This window comes from Anas platyrhynchos, chromosome 3 (genome assembly GCF_047663525.1).
Source record: "Anas platyrhynchos isolate ZD024472 breed Pekin duck chromosome 3, IASCAAS_PekinDuck_T2T, whole genome shotgun sequence".
Taxonomy (NCBI): domain Eukaryota; kingdom Metazoa; phylum Chordata; class Aves; order Anseriformes; family Anatidae; genus Anas; species Anas platyrhynchos.
In genome coordinates, this window is record NC_092589.1 from 44,026,855 (window position 1) to 44,046,681 (window position 19,827).

Consider the following 19,827-nt stretch of genomic DNA (forward strand, 5'->3'; position numbering starts at 1 on the left):
GTGCTTAAAAACCCTGAAAGATAGAGACTTCTGCCCTTCCTTGACTCTTGAATTTGTCTTTGTTGTACATGTATGTTGAGGCAGAGGAGTTAGCCTTGTCCTTGCACAGACAGGAGAGGAGAGATGTGAGCATATTACTGCAGTGTCTCAGGGTTCAGCTGGTCAGGGACAGTGAGTTCAGTGGCTCAGGTCTGCGCCGTGGGTCCTGCAGCTTTTCCTCCTCTTGGGGAGTGACCGGGGCAAGCCCATGCCTGCCCTAAACATGCTTTCTGCCTCCTGCTCCAGCTGCTGGAACTAAACTTTCTTGCCTATCAGGTTGTGCTTCATCCGTGTTTCTGCAGTGATAGGGAGAAGACGTGCAGATGCTTTGGGCATGCAGTTGGAGGCAAATGGTTCTGCTCCATGCCCAGCTGGCCTCCTCTGCATGAGGCAGATGTGTGCAAGATGTGGCTGGAGCTGACCTATGGGGATGCTCGCTCCCTGTGGGGCTTGCCTGCCTCCTCCAAGCATCGTGCCCTCAGCAGGCTCTGACCTAGGGGAGGTGGGGAGGTCACTCAGGCTCTGCCTCAGAGCCAGGGTGCAAGCCCATGGCCAGGGGAGGATGCTGTGCGGATAGCAAAGAGGGGAGCTGGAAGCACAAGGAGATTGGCAGTGGGGAAAAGTCCTTGAGTTCTGGGATGAAGCTTGCTCCTTTCTTTTGAATCTGAGATTTTAGGACATGCATAAGCTGTGTATTAAAGGGATGAATGTGGAGCATATGTGTCTGCCTGAGCTGTTACCTGTGTGGATTGATGGGGAGAAGCAGCACTCTGGGTGCTCCTGGACATGAGACACCAGCTGACTTTGCTCAGGCTGCTGCAGAGGACTGCCCATTTGCAGGAGTCATCGTTATTTTTTCCTTCTGATCTATCTCCTAGAGCTTAAAAACACCTCCCACAATAAATAGCCCAGTAACCATCCATTAATAGTTGTAGAGGCAAAACCTGATCCTTACCAACATCCTTTGCTAAAGATGAGCAGGCTCTGTTACCAATTTATAGGGAAAGTGAGTAAAGAAATCCCTGAGTGATCATCCCCCTGACCTCAATATTTCATCTGGGAAGAACTTTCCAAAGATTGAGGACTAAGGCTACAGAAGGGGAGACATTAACCAGGCCTGGTGATTTATTTGTCTTTCAGGAGATAACATTGCTGTTTCAATTTTTTCTTTCCACTGTAGAAGTTCTTTTTTATTTTAATAGAATTATTAAGCATTGACATTTAAGCAGACCCAATCAATATTACATTTCCAATTCAGGATAATAATAAAAAAAAAAAACACACAGTAGAATGAAAGGGAGGGAGTTGGTGATGCCTTACTGTTCCCATGTCATAGCCAGGGAGTATTGCTGTGCTGGGAGAGCTGCTGTGGGTTGCTGCCTGCCACTCAGTGCTGGGAGAGATTTCAAGCAGAGCTGGGGGTTCGGTACAGCTGCTGCACATATTCACTCAAAGAGTTTGGGGCACTTGATGGGAAGACAAGGAAGAAATGTTTCCCGTCAGGATTAATGGAGAGAGACTGGCTTCATTTGCTACAGCTCATTACAGAAAATTAGCAATGACAAATCACGTATGGCTGTGAGAGACAGGGTGCTCTTTTCACCTTTTCCTTCTCGTTTAATGAAAATAAGCGGCAGCGGATTGATCACATGCCAGCACCCTGAGCCAAGATAGGCACTGCCTGATGGGTGCAGTGCTGGTTGGGTTTCTTTGGGCTTTCTTCCTCTGCAGAGGATGTAGTGTGGTGCTGCAAACAGTACAGTTGGGGCTGTCTCTCTGAATCGCTCCCTAGAGAAAGCTGGAGAGTCTCTGGAGGATTTTTTGAATATATCACCAAGTGCTTGAGAGAACTCCTTTGCAAAAGCAGGGTGCAAAAGAGCCAGGTACAGCAGCACACTGACCCTCAGTTTGAGCAGAGCTCTGGGTCAGGGTCTCCCTGAGTGAATGGTGGACTTTACACAATGTGTGAATGATGATGGTGTTAGATGTTGTGTACATATCCATCTTTTGAAAATATATAGTGCAAGGACAAGTTCTAGAGAGAAGAGAGGTGGGAAGAGTAAGAGCAGCATTTTCACCCTCTACAGAGCCTACCAACAGTTACCACATGCTTCCCCCCCACACTTTTTGTTATTTTGCTTCGTTTCCATGAATAGTTGCTTTTCAGCCATGGAGAATTCTGTTCGTGGTGGGCAATCCCTTCTCACCCTCTGAAACAGCAGCCCAGGCCATGGACGGGGTGTCTGTAACCCTGAGCAGCAAGTCCAGGCCAAGTGCCACCCTCAGGGAGTGACCCCGCACTCCCTGACTTCTCGGCGGCACAGACACACCTTGCAGCCCCAAGGAAACTATTTGTGTTAGACAGGCTGCAGCCTGGTCCCCCCGTGCTGTAACTAGCCCCAGCCACCAGCTGGGTCCACCTCGGCCACTGGAGAGCGGAGCGGCTTTCCTCAGTGTGCTGGCAGGGTGACACAGGGCCTGTGGGGCAGCCATGTTGAGGAGGGCTGGGTGGGAGGCAAGGGCAAGGCAGTGCTGTCGGCCTGCCCCTCACGAGGTGCCCTCAGGTGGCCTGTTGGGATCATTGGGACTTATGATAAGCCCTTAACTTTCGGTTGTTTTTACTGGCACTTGCTTTCCCTTTTGAGTTAAGGTCAAAATCAGGGAGTAGGGAAATAGGGCTTTCCAACTTGCAGCCACCCAGCTGCTACGTCCACCTCCGCAGGTAAACAACAGCTTATCAAAGCATCTCGGCTTTCTGTGATTTGTTTTTCTGGTTTTGTTTTAAAGCCATTAAGGAAAATGTCTATGTTTAAGGCAAATGTGGCCCTTCCTCAGTTGCATACGTATAACGCAGGCTGGAAAGACCTGAGTTGTGGTGGTTTCTGTGCTGTATCTAGGATGCAGGAGGACTTGTTTGCATACTTTCTGAAAAAAATAAATTAATAAAATCCCAGGTTTGCTTTAACTTCCAGTGATGGAGTTTCTTGCTCCAATGGTCAGTAACTCTCCCTGCTAGAAATGTCTTGGTTTTTCATTGTGAAGGATTCTGCTAGATGCAATAGCCAGTAGGAAATGGAAAGCCTTCCCCATGTAAATACTAAAGAATGAGTGGGTCACCTCTTGATCTTTAGCTGGTAGTTATTCACAGTGAGAGCTTTATGGTCTTTTGTTGTAAGGAAATTTTCCTAACCTCCAACCACGTTGCACCTCCTTTTGTGAAACTGCATCTGCTGTTACTTTGTGGGGACAGCAGAACTGGCCGTACTTGTAAAGTCCTGTCAGTGCCTTGTGCCGGTGGCAGCGCCATGTTCCAGCTCTTCACCTCGGTGCTGTCCACCTAAGTGGGGAAATAGTCTGGGCAGCCATTTAGCTGCTGCTCCAGGAATCCATGTTGCTGAAAACTTTCATTTCAGCAGCAGAGTAAAGAAGCACCTAGGTCCATACGTGCAGAGCTGCGCGTGGCTCCAGGTCACCACTCGCGAGTCCTGTACTGGGGATGCTCGTACTGGGAAGCAGGCACAAAGCTCTAGGTTTTTGGGAGTGAGCTGATACGCTCAAAATTTTGCGCCTGCTTGGCAAGACAACCCAGAGGGGTGTCCTTTATCATTTCACAGCCTCGTTGTTGGAAAAGTAATAAATCTGACATTGTTTTCTTCCCCTTGTAAATTGGGTTGTCATTGTGGAAAGGTCTTTTAATTTTCCATTTCTACAGTGAGATCTATCATGTGTCTCCTAGCTGCGACCCTGATTATTTGCCTATTAACTCTCTTTTTCCACTTAGTATTCCTGTGTTGCTGCTTATTATTATAAACTATTTGTTCAACTTTGCAGGCTATTATAAGAACAAATAGCCTAGTGATGTATTGATTTTACCTGTGTCTTTGACAATGCCCCAACAGCCCCTTCCCGAAGATACTATTATTCCAGACCAGAAACCAAGGAGAGAGGGACTGAATGCTGTGCATGCTAAGAAGACAGACATTTCTTTACTCACCCAACCCCAGATGCTCTTTTCCCAGGCCTCATATTCAAAACTTCATTAGAAATTTGAGAGAAATGCTTTACTGTGGCTGCTGGCTTGGCTGCTTTTCAGGTTCAGAAAGAACCTCTTGCATTCACAGGCGCTTTTTTCTTTTATTTTCTTTCTCTTTTTTTTTTTTTTTAATATCTCTCCAGAAACTTGTATTATCCTCCTTAGCGGTGCAGAAAAATATCCACATGTGCATAATATTTTAGAGCTTCTTTGTAGCATATGTTAATCTCTGAGACTAAAAAATCTCTTGGTCCCAGTCTCATTTTTAATAGGATAGTAAACTAAGAGGATACACGAGGATTATTCTAATCTCACCCTGGAGCTCCCTCCAGCGTGACTGCCTATCTGGGCGCTATTATTTAACTGTCTTCTCCAGCTCTCTAGAAAAGATGTGCTTATCTTGATTTAACAAGTAATGATAGGAAAAGCAAAAGACTGAGATGTCAAGCTCTAAAAAGAATGGATTAGCTAATTGAGTGAGAAAAATATTAGGGTAGAGCTAAACACCCCTTTGGGGTGCTGTTCCCCTCACATCCTTTCTGCCCCTGGGTACATTTGTGTATGGGGGGTTGTTAAACACAGCCCACTCCTCCTCCTCCAAAGCAAATGCAGTGGTGTGCCTGAGGTGAGCTGCCCTCGTCTTGCAGCTCAATGCTGTGGCAGGGATTTCTGTGCACAGAGCCTCTATGGCTCTTCATGTACTCCTCAAGCCTCTTGAGGGCTGGAATAGGGAGAATGCATGTGCCAGGCAGAAAAGGGGCTTATTTCTGCTGACATGTGTCTGCAGGTGATGGGAGACCAGTGGCTACCCGGAGGTGACAGCATTCTAGAATGTGTGTGCCAAACTGATCCTTGGGGCACTACAGCTGCTCTCCTACCTCTCATCGTTCCACCATGGCAATGAAGGTGTGTGAGCGTGATGTTGACCTCAGATAGTGTTGGAGCCAATGCACAGACACAGTTCCTTCCCTCAACCTTTCTCCACAAGTGAGGGAAGAGCTTTCCTCCCTTGGGTGAGAGAGGCAGGCAGGCTGAGCCAAGCCCGGACGCAAACACAAGTTTTACCTGCCTGTATAGCTCACTGGATATTTCTCTCCTTGTCACACTGCAAATAGCTTCCTTTTGCTGTGATAATCTAGTTTTGGATGTGTTTTTAGACTGTTTCCAGAAGGCATCACAGAATTTCCCAAGCAGAGGAATCGCTGCTGTCAACAGCTTAGTAATAGTCATGCACATTTCTACTTTTTTCTCCTCCCTCTCCACCCCGCCTCCCCTCTCCCGAGAATGAAATTTGTAAAACCTTATGCACTGCTCAGAATCCAAACAGACATTTGGTTAGTTAAAAACATATTTCTCTTTATTCGGAAGTTTTCTATCCACAGATAAAAGGCAGCCGATACATTGCATAGTATACCTTCTATTTTTTTTAGTATGCTTATTATTCAGTACATTGAGAAGGAATGATTACTGGCTCTAACTTCCCACAACAAACAGTGAAGTTAATGGAATAATAAATTAAAGTAGTAGTAGTCCATATTATGTATAAAATAAATGTTAATACATACAAATATGATATGAATGATTGATTCAGTTTCCCTCCTCCTCAGGAGCTCAGTGTCTCATCAGAGTGGTTGCATGAGCTGAGTTTTTATTAAAATGCAGCAGCACTCTGAAGCTGCAAAACACAAAAGCCACGCAGGTTTGTTAAGTGAATGGGAAAGCTGTCAAGAAATGATGCTAGGGAGAATGAGATTGCTTTTGTCCCATCCCTATGAGGGTAACTGTGCCTGTTGTTGCTGCTGCATGGAGGAAGGCTTCACACTTGACCTGTGGCTGGTCTTGGCTGTAAGGCACTTGGAAAGGAGAGCCATCAGGCCTTACTTAGTGTGTTGTTTATCTCTGGGCTGTCCTTGCAGCAGGCTTGTCATCCTATAAATGCTCATTGCTGGATATTTATGGTGGTAGTGCACAAGCAGCTTCTAGTGGTCTTTAGGATACCGCTGTAAGGGAGCTCTCTCCTGTCAGTGCGCGTTGTTTTTTTGTTGACCTGAACTCTTGTAGGTTCCCATCAGTGCTTTCTGGCTGACCGCTGTCCCCAGGCAGCCATGGGATGTGTGCCCAGCCAGGGTTTCCCAAGTGGGCTGAATGTCAGCAAACTGCAGGCTGCCACCTGCACTTATCAGTTTCAGAAAGTGCCAGATCTAGCAGGGGAGGGAGCTATCAAAGAGGGACAGTCCAGCAAAGCTGAAGAAATAAACCTAGCAGGGTGGCAAGAGACCTCCATCCACAACTGGGGATGGGAACAGAGAGCTGGAGTCCATGGAAGGTAAGGATCCAAGAGTCTTTACCACAACACAGAGGCTGATCCATATATAATACAATGATAAAAGTCAACCACATTCTGAATTACAGGGTTGTAATTCCATCCCAAGGATCTGATGACATCAGAAAGCACCTGAGCTCTGCTGCCCTGGTTTGACAACCATATACACCTGGATGCAATTATAACCCTGTTGTATGGCTCAGCTGCCTGGCACTTTTTTCCTCCCTATGTATTAAACATTGAGGTAGAAGTTTCAACTGGCATTAAAACACATGGAAGAAAATGAACAAAATCTTAGTGGGCTAGTAGTCCAATGACCTTCCAAATTTAAAAAAAAAAAAAATCATAAAGTGGCTATAAAACAAGTAATTGAAGTAACAGAAGCAAAATAATTCTAAAAATATCATACAAATAGTATTAAAAAGTACAGTAATGAGTTGCAAGACACTTGCTTGATCTACTGGCTTAAAATAAATGAACCAGAGACATTTTGTTTTTAAATTCTCCCTCTGCAACCAAATGGCAGAAGCAGAAGTTTGTGGTATCAGATACATTCTGGTATCCAAGAGTACATTATGAATTCCTAAAGGTATTAACCGTTTTGAACAATGATCTAAAGATAGGTCATTTGTTCTAGTTGGCTTCAATGGAACATTGCTTTTCTTTCCTATTAAAAATACATGTTTAAGTATGTGCATATACATACGTGTCTATTGCAAAAAAAATCTGCATTCCTTCTTAAGTTTATAAGGAAGCTCAAAATAATATAGCAGTAATAATAAACTTTACAAGGAGACCTAAATGATTTACTGTTCATACAATACTTAAATACAAGGAGCACAAATCAGCAACATAGTATTTTTTGTGCACTTTACAACCCCTGTAATACTAAAACAAGTTTATATTAATACCTAAATGAAAATAGTTAAACTACTGCTGTAGGGGCTGCTGTTAGTTACCTCTACTGTACTCAAAACCACCGAGTAAACAAGCTCCAAATTTCAGTTAAAAGAACTTGGTTAGCTTGAATTTCATCCTATTGATTTAATTATTGGCAGGAATGTGCAAATACATTCAGTGTAAGAGAGCTGCTAAAGCCAAAGGGAAAAAAAAAAAAGTTCTTATATTCTTACAGCTATTTTACAAGAAATACTAGATGTTCCAGCTTTAACACTACATTTTTAAATCAGGGAAAAAAATCCATGAGTAAGGAAGACAGATACTGTTTACGAGTCTTCAAGGAGAACATTTCACTGACATTAAAGGCAACTTTGCAGACTCACTTGAAATGTATCAATTTGTAATCTACACATTTACAGGGGATGCTCTGCTCCGAAAGCTGTTTCCCAATCTGTGCCAAAGCATGTGAGGCTGCGTGGAATACTTCTGATGATAGACCTCCGGGCTCTGTTTCTCCATAATTGATTTAGTTATTAGTTATGCAGGCAGAGAAGAGATCCCTGAGGCTTGGTAAAACAGTATTCAGTTACTAAAAGCCACCCTTTGTGAATTAATGTCATCCTACCAGTTCTTTCTGCTCATTATTCCTCCAAGTCTTGTTTTCCTGGACACCAGCTGTCACAGGGGAAGTCTCCAGCCTTTTCTTCTCCTGCCTCCCTGGCTGGCTGAAGTTGCACCAGCACGGTCTGGAGTGTCTCCTTCACCACCTGGATCTCCCTCTGCAGAGACTGTGCAAGCTTTATTAAGGAATAAATCGATAGGTGATTGGCAGCCCCTTTTCTCTTTCCAAGTTATTAAATAAATTGTTGTTCCGTTGCTCACACCAGATGGTCATGGCTATCTAATTGTAGCTTCAAATTCTTCCAAATTGTTTGGATTAAATATTAATACATTTCTCTCACTTGCTTTAAAAAAAAAAAATCCAGGAAAAGTTCTCAAGTAGCATTATTTAGCACTCAAAAAAAAACAACCAAAAAAAAAACAGAAAGAAAAGAGGGGATGGGGGATACTGCTCCGATGCTGTTCTCATGGGAAGGAGGGAGATGAAGAAATTGTATTGTGGATGCAGCAGACTTAGCCCCTGGTTTTCTGCTGGATGGTGAATTTTTGAGCACCAGACATAGGGTGGCTCTGACCCAATGGCAACAGAAGCGGTCTGAGACATAAGTGACCAGAGCTAGTGTGGAGTTGGTGAGCTAGGCACTGTGTTCCAGGACAAGGGAGGGGAGTAGGGGGGTCTAGGCAAGGTGGCAAAATTAATCCTCTCTACTATAAAGCAGAGAAAGTGTTTATGCCCTACTTATTTTCCATTGTCTACTTCAGGTTTCCTGCCAGGCACTTAGAATGGCTCGTGTCTCTGCCTCTTACGAGGCACTGACCTTCCCCTTCCCTCTTTCCCCAGCTCCAAAATGACAGGGAGAAGGAATTGGGGATGGTAACCAACCTGTGAATGGGTGCAGCAGTGAGCAGACACCAGCAGGTAGGACCAGAGATACGCAGAGACAGGAGGCAGTAGCAACAGCTGAGACATGCACAAGATTTCAGGTGGCTGGTCTTCCTGGGGCAGTAGAGCTTTCTGTTTTGTTCACTAGTCTCTCCTGGGAATAAACACAGCTTGTACTATCAATAGATCACCCTTTCTGCAGATAAACTTACTCTTACATCAGTGAGACTATCCACCTCTGAATCCAAGTACAAGGGCTGGACATAGCACACTAAGACAAACAACTTTATCCACTCTGCCCTAGCTTACACAATGTGGAGAGCAAATCAAGAGGGAGCCAAATCAGAGAGATAAACCAAGAACCAAGTCTATGTGAACAAAACTTAAGGCCCATCTTCAACCACGCTGAGAACAGCATTCCTTCCTGTACGGATACAGCTACAGGGCAAAGACCCCAAAAGGGGTTCAAGGGAAAGAGAAATAAGTTCATCCCTAGCAGTAAGTCACCATCAGGATTTCTGAGAGAACCAGAATGTGCATCTTCATGAGAAATGAAACAGGTTGACACTGAAACAACTCACTTTCAAAACCACACTGCACAGGGAGAATAATGCACAAGGACAGGCTTTATCCTTTACACAGCCCATCCATTATGAAATGTTGTTTTACCCGACCCTGATGTCAATGCAATGTCAAGAAAAAAAAGACACCCTCAGGTTATGCGACTGCAAAAAGTGAGCTTCTACTTTTGAAAAATTGTGACTACAGTGAACCAGAGGAAAGCCACACAAAACACTGCTTTTCCAGGCAGTCACAGTTATGCCTTTGAGAAGCCTTTTGGCTGCTTTTGATTCTGCTATCACTTCCTCCAAAATTCATCTTTATGCGTTTATGTAACATTTGCTATGATGTTTTACTTTTAATTCATTCACCAGGAGTATTCATGCATACTTTCAATTTCTGGACAGCTCTAATGTAAAGGGATTCTGTCCCTGACTACTCAGTAGCAGCACTAATGACTAATCAGTAACAGCAGCACACGCTCAACTTCTCCTATCCTAGGATCTCAAAGCACTGTACAAGGACAAATTAATTATGCCTTACAGCTTCTCTGAGGTAAGAAACATTATTATTCTCTTATAAGTGGTCCTGGACTGTCCACAACTCTGCAATTTAATCAGGAGACTCTGTTGAAAACCTGACTGTGAAAAGAGAAATTCTTCAGTTTATGAACACCATGAAGCCTCTGAAATTTAATTACTTCTGATGTGCAGTCTCTGACTACATGCTGTTATTTGTAATATCCCAAGAGATGACAAAATTCTTTTCAGGTATTAAAAAAAAGGCAAAATTGAAACATTTCACTACCAGTGGATCAGAAATCTTGAAGCATGAAGGAAAAGGAAGGAGACAAGGAAAGAAACAACCAACAGAAAGACAGAGCAACAAGAAAGATGACTGTGTAGTCTTACCTATAGCAAGTTTCAGTAAACTCACGAATAATACCACAGTCAGGTGTAGACCTGCAACTGTCAAACAAACCTTTATGGCTAGGCAAAATACATGACATAAGGCTGAGAATGGAATCTCTATCTGTATACAGACGTTATATCTGTATAACCGGCTTTATCCATTTTAAAAACACAAAAAAATTCAATGTGTATGGGTCCACATGCAAATGTTGAGCCAGTATCAAAGGCCAGAGCCAAACCAAGTTTCAACAAGGAATGTTTTCTGGTTCTGCTATCTTCCAGAGAAAAAAAAATGGCAAAATCTCTCTGATGTCTAACAAGCAGTAAGTTAAAGTAATTGGAAACAGCATCACACAAACACAATCCATTTTCTTCAACAATGCTGCAACACAAACATACTCTTATTTGAAGCTTTTCACCTGTTTGACTTCCTCTGTCTTTAAAAAGTCTTGAGGAAGATTGGTCAGTATCCGGAGCATGTCTGGCACAGGACTGATTTAACAGACTGGAGCATCCTTCATATGAGGAGAGGCTGAGAGAGCTGGGACTGTTCAACCTGGAGAAGAGAAGGCTTGGGGGAACTTATTGATATGTATAAATACCTGAAAGGCAGTAATAAAGAAGAGGGAGCCAGACTCCTCTTCTCAATGGTAAGAAGCAACAGGCACAAATTTAAAAATAGGAAATTCTATCTGAACACAAGAAAGCGTTTCTTTACTGTGAGGGTGGTCAGCTACTCACATAGGTTCTGCATAGAAGCTGTGGAGTCTCCATCCTTGGAGATATTCAAAACCTTACTTGACATGATCCTAGACAACCAGCTCTACATGTCCCTGCTTGAGCAAGTGGATTGGACCAGATTACCTCCACAGGTCCCTTCCAACCTAAATGACTCTCTGATCCTACACAGCATGTGCCAAAAGACCTGCAAAGGGGTAAGTCATTTCAGTGTTTAATTGGAAAGACCCATGTTTCAGACTGAAGGCAAAGATGCACACGGGTGGAAAAGCACTGACCTACCTCACAGCACGAACAAGAAAGGTGGAACCACATTCTCTCAACGTGACACACACTGGGAAGGAACCATCACCCTGTCACCCAAAATTAAAATCAAAGAGGACACCATTGGTAATTCTTACTCTTGTGGGATCTCAAAATTTCCTACAGGTGAGGTACAGTCAGGGCCTGAACTCTACTCTCCTGATTCTGTGGAAAACCTACACTAGTGTAAAGCAAGAGGTACATGAAAGCCTACCATATCATAAACGTGAAGGATTAGCAATGTGACCTGCAATGCTTAATAAATGTTTAGGCACAAAATTCTGTTTTCAAAATAACTTTAAAATGTCCATTTTATGGCAAGGGGGGAGGATTGTATGCTTTTAACATAATAGTATAGCCAGGTTTTCATCCAACAAAAGCATTTTCACCAGGAGGAACTATTACATGCATTCAAATTGTCTATCAAAACGCAACTGCTAATTAAGAACAAAAATGACTGTGAAATTGCAATATAGGCTCCATTTAATTTTACTGGGAATTCCAGGCCTTTACTGTCAGGAAAGCAACACCTCTCATCAGTTCTGCAGACACCAGAATGAGTCACCTCTCCTCCTTTGGTTTTTCCAATTAATGATGTGGACTGTTTTCATACACTTTCCAATGATTAACTTTAATTGAACGTTTTGTGGGTTTATTTGGTTATACCACACTGAAGTTAGCAAATATGTCATAGTGCTCCAGATGAGCTCTTCTCCACACTCCCCCATTGTTTGATGCTTTTTATACAAAAGTACAGTTTAATATTTACTGTGGAAAGCTTCAATATTAAATGAGAATCCCAAGTGGGTCTGTGCAAATACTCAGGACCAAGAAATATCACCGGATTTCTCCTTTGTTCAGGTTGTGCTGACAATTACAACTAGCAGCACAGTTGATTTAAGTGTTCTGTGCCATCAAAATGTAGAATGAAAAACAGTGACATCTGGGATTTTTCTTCTAATACAAACTTAATTATTAATCAAAGCTATGACACACACTAAACATTGGCAAATGGCTCGAGAGCATCAGGAATTTATTTTTCTCAGTGGGGTCTTTAAAAGTATTCTAATAATAAGACAACAGTACTAATCTACATATGTGCAGCCCCCAGTCAGATTTTTGACCTAACACAGTTTGTAGGATTTATATATAAGACAGTTTTTAGGGGGATGAGGAGAAGGGCAAAAATAACCAAAAACCGAGAGTTTGAAAACATATCCTGCCTTCATTATAATTTCAGACCTTTAAAGATGCTACTCACAGAGTGCCACAGATTTTTAACGAAGACTGCATAATTGCCCAACATTTACGATAAAAAGTAATTTCATTTAAAAGCAAATGAACTACAGTGCAAACAGTATCTCCATCTATTAATAACTGATTCTTCTACTGAGGCTAATTATTGGCACCAGTCTCAGTGCAGGTTCCTGCAATATAGGCTAGTTACCTATAAGCAAAAGTTTACTTTATAGGGCACTGGGCAGTTTTTAATTGAAAACAAACAAACAAAAAAACTATCTACAGGTCTGTAGCACTGTAGTAGTTATTCTCATTCCTTTTTTGAAGCACAGCACAGTGATTACATGTACCAGATGGTAACATTTTATGCACATTGATCTGGACTACCTCTGAAATAGCAACTGAATGTTAATGAGTGGTAGCTGAAGTGCTTCTCTCTGTGTCCCTATGTTTTAAACATGGTTTCTTATTTTGTAACTGATGGTCTTGCTAGGAGGACCGGGATATCACAGGGTGTGCATTTCTGCATTTAGATAATGTGAACTGAATTTCACCGATAGGGGAAATCAGATCTGTATCAGACAACTGTGGCTAGGAATGAGATTAATCTACAACTCTCCTCAACTTCTAGTGATTAGATCTTTATCTTTTCAGCTTACTCATCCAGTTTCAGCAGCTACAAAGAAATATACATGGTCCATAGAAAATACAACTAAATACTATTATACGTGCAGTGTGTTTTCTTCAGGAATCAAAAAATCTTTCTTTCAGTTTCTTGCACCTTGCATAGCAAATAATAACTATGACAAGACCTGTCTTAGTGAACAGGTCTGAATATGAACTTAAGTCTACTGCAAAGATGGGAACCGAACCCATAAATCCAAGCCTCAGTGTTTTTCTACTAGAGTTAATGTGTAAAGTTCATTTGAGAGCAAACATACCTATGGGAGGAAGGACTGCACATACGCAAGGCACATACGTGCACATAGTTCTAAAAAGAACAGAGTCGAGGGAACTAAAACTGCAACTAAGCATGTGTGCTGCAAATATGATCTACAGAATATTGCAGACTGTCCTGTGGCAAATACAAGAAAATATTTTTTTGTGTACATTGAAATGCTTAGAAAAGAAAGATTTGAAGTAGTGACAAATTAGTGACACTTTTTTTTTTCCTTAAACCTTTTCATGCCAATAACTTTAAAGAAATTGGGTTTCTAGAAAACAAACTTTTGCAATGGATGCCTAATTACCTAAAACAAGGTAGTAGTTCCACGTGTTCTATTGATTCTCGTTTCTAGTTTTGCGCTAGAGCTCTCTACACTCTTTCCTGGAGGACTGTGCACTTTTGTTTGGGAGAAACTGAATCCTTCTTAGTTCCATTATCACCTCAGCTCACCTTCAGGTGCCTGCTAATCTCTCCAAACCTGAATGCATTCATCTTTCTTCCTTATCCGCTTGTCTACTATCTCTTTTCCATTACAAACTAATGAACTAAGTACTCTCATCTTCTTTAGTCTCATTGGTTCTTTTTCTCTTTTCCCTTTCTTAGAAGAATAAAATCTCTTGTGTGTTGATTTTTTTTTTTTTTTATGAAAATCATAAATGAAAAAATACTCTGTGCTCTTAAATTCGGAAAAATTTCCACAGATGAAGGCCCAACAAATGCCTCTGTAAAGGTTAAGCAATCTTCAATCAGATACTGAATGACAGATGAAGCACAGAAAGAGATAAGAGTGCTTTATAAGACATCTCATCTGGTCACTTGCACTGGAGTGTTAGAGGCAGATTAGATTGCATAGGATACCATATGATGCCTCTGCTGGTCATTTTTTTTCAAAAGGTAAAGAAAGCCAAATTACATGTGACAGTATACACTGTCTGAGTCAATGATGTAGCATTTAATTTAACTAAATCATGCTGGGAAATGCATGTGTGTCGATGCTTAATTTTGGTGCACTAGTTATTCACTTTTGTGTGCATTACCAACAGAAGGACTGTAACAGTAGAATAAAAGCGTTTCAGTGCCTAATTTCACTTTACAAAGAACTAACTATCTTGTGCTGAAATCTATTAAGGCTGGATCAGACCACAGTGCAAATGCACTGTAGGGAAACTTAACTACAACAAATACTCCCACTTCAGCAAGACAATCAATTCTTCTTGTCTTAATATATTTAATCTACCTTAAGAACTAGTACTCTATGTGAATCTGAAAGGCAAATACTTCACATACATACTTACATAGATATACATCTACAGATACATCAAAAAGGATATGAATAACTCCTTCATCAACTCTGCAGACTGAAGTTTGCAGTTGGTCTTCCAGATGCACCAATTTCTCACTTATTGCTTCACATTTTTCATCCAACTCTGTGGAAAATATGAAGAACTCCTAAAGGAAGTTGAAAAAGAAAACAAAGCATGTTTGCTGATGATTATACATTTCTACGTGATATTTCCATCAAATTAAGGGCAAAATAAGATATTAGTGATGGGATATGATATTTTGCAGTGCTAAGATATTGCCTGAAACCAAATTCCGGTTAAAGAGATAAAGTTGTTACTACATAATAATTTGGTGATATATATGGAATGGAATGTGCTTGTGGTCGCAGTCTATTTCCCAGCAGAAAAAAAGTCATGATCTCACTTTCAGCAGAGGATTAAAGGGGTGTGAAGACTGAACTGCTCTCCCTCTCCCCTGTTGTCTCACCACAGCAGGGGAGGGAAAACTCATGCTGACTACACCATTTAGGTTCCTAAATTTCAAGTTGTTTTTGTAAATATGATTTACACATTTAGGCCATTTCAACATTTCAAGAAGCATCATTTTTGGCATCTCACATAAATACAAAAACGCACTTGCCTTTTGAAGAAAAATCTGGCTAGAATACTCAGGGACTTTGTTCAACTGATTAGAGAAAACACATCGAAGTCTTACAGAATACAACATGAAACTACACTTTGTTACTATGTTATGGTGAAATAAGTATAAATTTTCAAAAGTAATGGTTGTCTACCTAGACCTTTATAGAGGGAAAGGCTTTTTCTATTTTAAATCAAGTATTCTAAACCCATTACAAAGGCTGTTCCTATAGATTTGCTTGCTGTCAGATATACTGCAGAAGGATAATTTGTATCTTTTATATTTTGTATTGACTTCCTCTTTGAGAAATGACTCAAATAACCAGCATAACTGAGTGGGGAAAAAAATCAACCAATTTGTGCAGCACTGAGATTAGCCTTTCACCCTCCAAGGCATCATAGTGCTGTCTACAGTGAAATACAGGGGACATCTGTAAAGAAAAGATTATGGTGTCAGGATGAAGTTTGGCTGGAGCTGCATTGAAAAAAACAGATCATTCATCAGCTGGAATACAGACAACTGGATTTTCTCTAGACCTAGAGTATGTACTCATCTATAGCCTGCTACATATGTGTCCATATACAAATATCAGACAAGTTTTGCTCCTTTGAAGAAGTACTGGAGTCCTTTGCACTGATCCGTAATATCATGCATTGGTGGTTGTTTGAGTGAAATCAAGTCTTCAGTCAATGAAATTGTGCCAAAAACTGTTGGAATGCTGCCCACTGGGAAAATCTGATTTTTGGTAAACACATTTACCAGACCTCAAGTTTGTGCTACCCTTAGTGTTTGCGTCATGCAGTGCGTACGTAGAGTCAAATGTCAGAAGAGGTCTGCTTGCTGGTACATCCTCTGTTACAGCACAGAGCTTTGACCTTTTGCCTTCCTATGTCTTCTGCCAGACACAGCTATCCAGCAGATCACATGGGTATGCAATGAGCTCAAAGCCTGGACAAGTGAGCTGGAAACAGGTTATGTTGCAAATGTCCACAGCTTAGAGGCAGAGAAGCACAACGTGAGAACCAGCCAGCTGAGTCCCTGGCTCTGTACGTGATACCTGAGCAGCCAAATTCAGAGTTGTTATCGAGTATCAGAATCTACAACAGAATTCAACAGAGGTTATAGATGTAAAATTGACCCATTGTTTTCAAAAGAAGAACAAGGTAGGAGAACATGCACATTCTCCCTACATCAACTAGGAATGTCCTTGTCTCTAGACTGAGGATGAAAGACGAGGAACAAGTCTTCCATCCAGCTGTTAAATCGTTACTCAATAAAACAGCAGGACTCCATATGCTTCTAGGGAGTGGGATAACCCAGGCAATTTATATCAACAGAAAGCTTTTCATGAATCACTCTATGACACTGACACACATGCAAGAACAGATGACAGTTGTCTAAAAGAACTTAGGTCTCATGCTAGGAAGAAGAGAGTCCATAAATTGTAAGTAAAACTTGCCTGCTCTGAAAGAACATCTAAAGTGATGGCCATTCTGGAGAAAGCTCAACTTCTGAACACTTTTCCATGGCAGTTCATTACCCATGGAAAATCAGATCTTCACATAATCATCATCTCAAATGCAAGAAAAACAGGACAAAAAACATGCAGTGCCACCCCATCATCAGTTAATTTGGGAATTTATATTTAGGAAGAACAGCTTTTATTAACACACAAGCTCTTCAGGACTGCTCTGACAGAAAAAAAAGCCACAAAGTTTTCAAATCAGACTCTTTCTACAGCTTGTGCACTTAGGCAAAATGAGTTAGTCCTGTACAGATCCTGAAGAAGCGGTATCTTATAGAAACATGTAAAAAGCAGGCTTTAGCTCTTGCAACATCAATATATTGTATATTTTTGTCTGATCCACTTACTGCTTTTATCAAGGGGATACTGTTGACAGTAGGACAGTGTGTCCAGAGAATTGGTCAACAAATTAGCACTGCCACTGGTGGCTGTAAGAGATCTATTTCTTCCACTTTAAAATGGCCCTGTTTCCCAGCTAGTAGATGCAAACACAAGGAGTTCACTGAGCAGCTAATCCAAATGATAAGTGCACTGTCTGCATTTGTTTAGACCTGCTGTGAACATCCACAGTGGAAATTTTTCCCTAATCAGTGCCAGTGAGCATACAGGGCAAATCGGATCTCCTAGACCTACCCCTTCTCTGCACTTCAGATGGGATGAGAGATGCTGACAAGGGACAGTGCTTAGAGACATGGTTGGCAAAAAAGGCTCCAAGTTGCAAGTATGGCCTAGTTCTAAGGTGATCAGGTCGTTAAAACTCAAAATATAATTACAGCCTGAAATTCACATTGAAATTCACCAGTAGGTGTGTGCAGCTACCTAATCTGATTTCACATTTGACATTTTATTTTCCTTTTAAAATAAAACTTAACAGTCAAGTAACGAAAGGTCCCAGGAATGACAGAAGGAAGCCATGAGCCAGCCCTCAAGGGACTTCAGGCAAACGCTCATTCTGTAGCAAAGTGCTTTGCATCAGTACTCACCCATATTTTGGGCTTTCACCCTGCTGCAGTTTCTGACAAGGAGTCTACTGGTGAGCTAAACATGCTCAGAAATAAGATTCTGTGCTTCTTACAGCCATTCACATTAATTCCTCCGTCAACTAAATACTTAAGATTCTCCCTTGGAGTAAAATTTCCGTTCTAGCTCACATGTAACAAATACAGTAAATCTTCCTGATTTATTACATTTTGAATACACAATGAATTACCTAAAATGTAACAGAAATCGTGTTTACTTTGGAAACTAAGATAAATGAAAAATGAGTACTAGGAAAAATTGTGTGCTCAATGAAGAATTGTTCCTTCAATACAGAGAAGCAGGGAAATCTAAAAAAGTAGAAATCCAATCAAACTTATTTAGGTCTTTGCACACTTGTACCCAATTTAATCGTAACTGTATGGTTATGGCTGCTCTGCGGTGTAACTAAAATATCTCCATAAGGTAGATGTTACATTTTGTTAATCTTAAAAACTTAATGTGCATTCTGCAGCTTTAATCTAGCAATAATAGTGTATGGATGAATTATTTTTGCATCTGTATGACACAGAACTGCCTTTTCAGCTGAAATGAGAAGATCCTCCATAGTTTAGACAAGCATTGTCTCTCAAGGACGTACTCACAAACATTAAGGGAAAAATGCAGGAGAGTTTTCCTATAGACTGTATATAATCATACATGGATTATATACAGAACACGTATATAATGGCCATTCTTATTTTGGATTGGAAGGATGTGGTGGTGCAGACGTTTATAACTTTGGTTTAGGTACCCTAGTTTAATATCAAGTGCTATACATGTGATGGTAAAAACATGCACTGCTCTCAAAAACATACAGGAAGAATTCTAAACATTCAATCAATTCCACAGCTCCTGTCCCTGGACCCTCATATGAAAACAGTATGCTAACCCAGAGAACTAGATAGGAAAGGTCCCTCTCAGAGCCTTCCATGCCTGCTAACATAACCGGTAACATTTTTATTTGACATTTGTCTATATAAACAGGAAACCACTGTCAGTGGCACACGAACTATTCAGAACAGCTCCTGCTTGGAAAGTGGCACTTCACACTGATCAACATCTTTGAGAGGAAAGAGGACGCTGCCTCCAGCTCAGCGTATTAATAAAACACAATTCATCCAAGCTCGTAGGTTATGTCGATGCTACAAGCTGCTCTAAGTCTTAAGACTTCTTTGGTTATTTCTGCACTAACAGCGCTTTTAGGAAGCAGCTAGCAGAGACTGCAGCAGTCAGGAAAGAGCTGAGATGCAATTTTGCTTTATGGATTTTTCTGTGAATGGGTATATAGCTGGTTGGGATTTATTTTTTATTTCTAAATCCTTAAACAGGTTTAAATAGTACAAACGTGGGTCTGACTTGTTATTTGTTATGGTGGTAACTGAAGGAATTCTTCTGCCTTCTCATGCAAAATATAAATTCTTATTCTGTCCCAGACGCTGCACAGCATCAGTGCATCAAATTAAGAGCAGAGGAAATGGCTTCCACTTTAGTCTTCTGCATTTTATTTTACCCTTTTACAAGCCATTTTAGTCACCTACGAGCAACAGCTCCTCGACAGCATTACTCGAGTAAAATGTTTGGTCAGCTTTTCCAGTGTAAACTCCTTCTGTGCTCTCTTGGATCCAATTCAGCAATTTTATACGGAAGAATCAGTATTCTAGTAGCTAGATTAATCTAACGCTATTAGGGATTAGAGCCTCTATTAGTCTGGTTGTTGTGCTGAGAAGCAGGCTTCCCAGATAAATCCTTAAAATTTGTTCTTAATACACAGGAACTTTTTAGGAGTTGCCTTGCTTTAAACTAGCAGTGTCATAACTCTAACAAAATAAGAAAAATAGAAGCCTTAAAAGACCTTATGCAAA

General features: G+C 41.2%; 1 protein-coding gene across 14 annotated transcripts in view; it reads right to left on the minus strand.

Annotated features, from left to right (window-relative positions):
* Positions 1–8,002: 8,002 nt before the first annotated feature.
* Positions 8,003–19,827, minus strand: part of DISC1 (DISC1 scaffold protein) — a 197,563-nt gene continuing 185,738 nt past the window's right edge. For 10 of the 14 annotated variants that reach the window (XM_072035781.1, XM_072035780.1, XM_072035779.1 and 7 more), the window contains one exon: positions 8,003–14,946. In XM_072035781.1, the coding sequence (XP_071891882.1) occupies positions 14,743–14,946 (204 nt within the window). In that variant the 3' untranslated portion in view covers positions 8,003–14,742. The remainder of the gene's footprint in view (positions 14,947–19,827) is intronic. The other 4 variants (XM_072035783.1, XM_072035786.1, XR_011808282.1 and 1 more) reach the window with 3 other exon arrangements.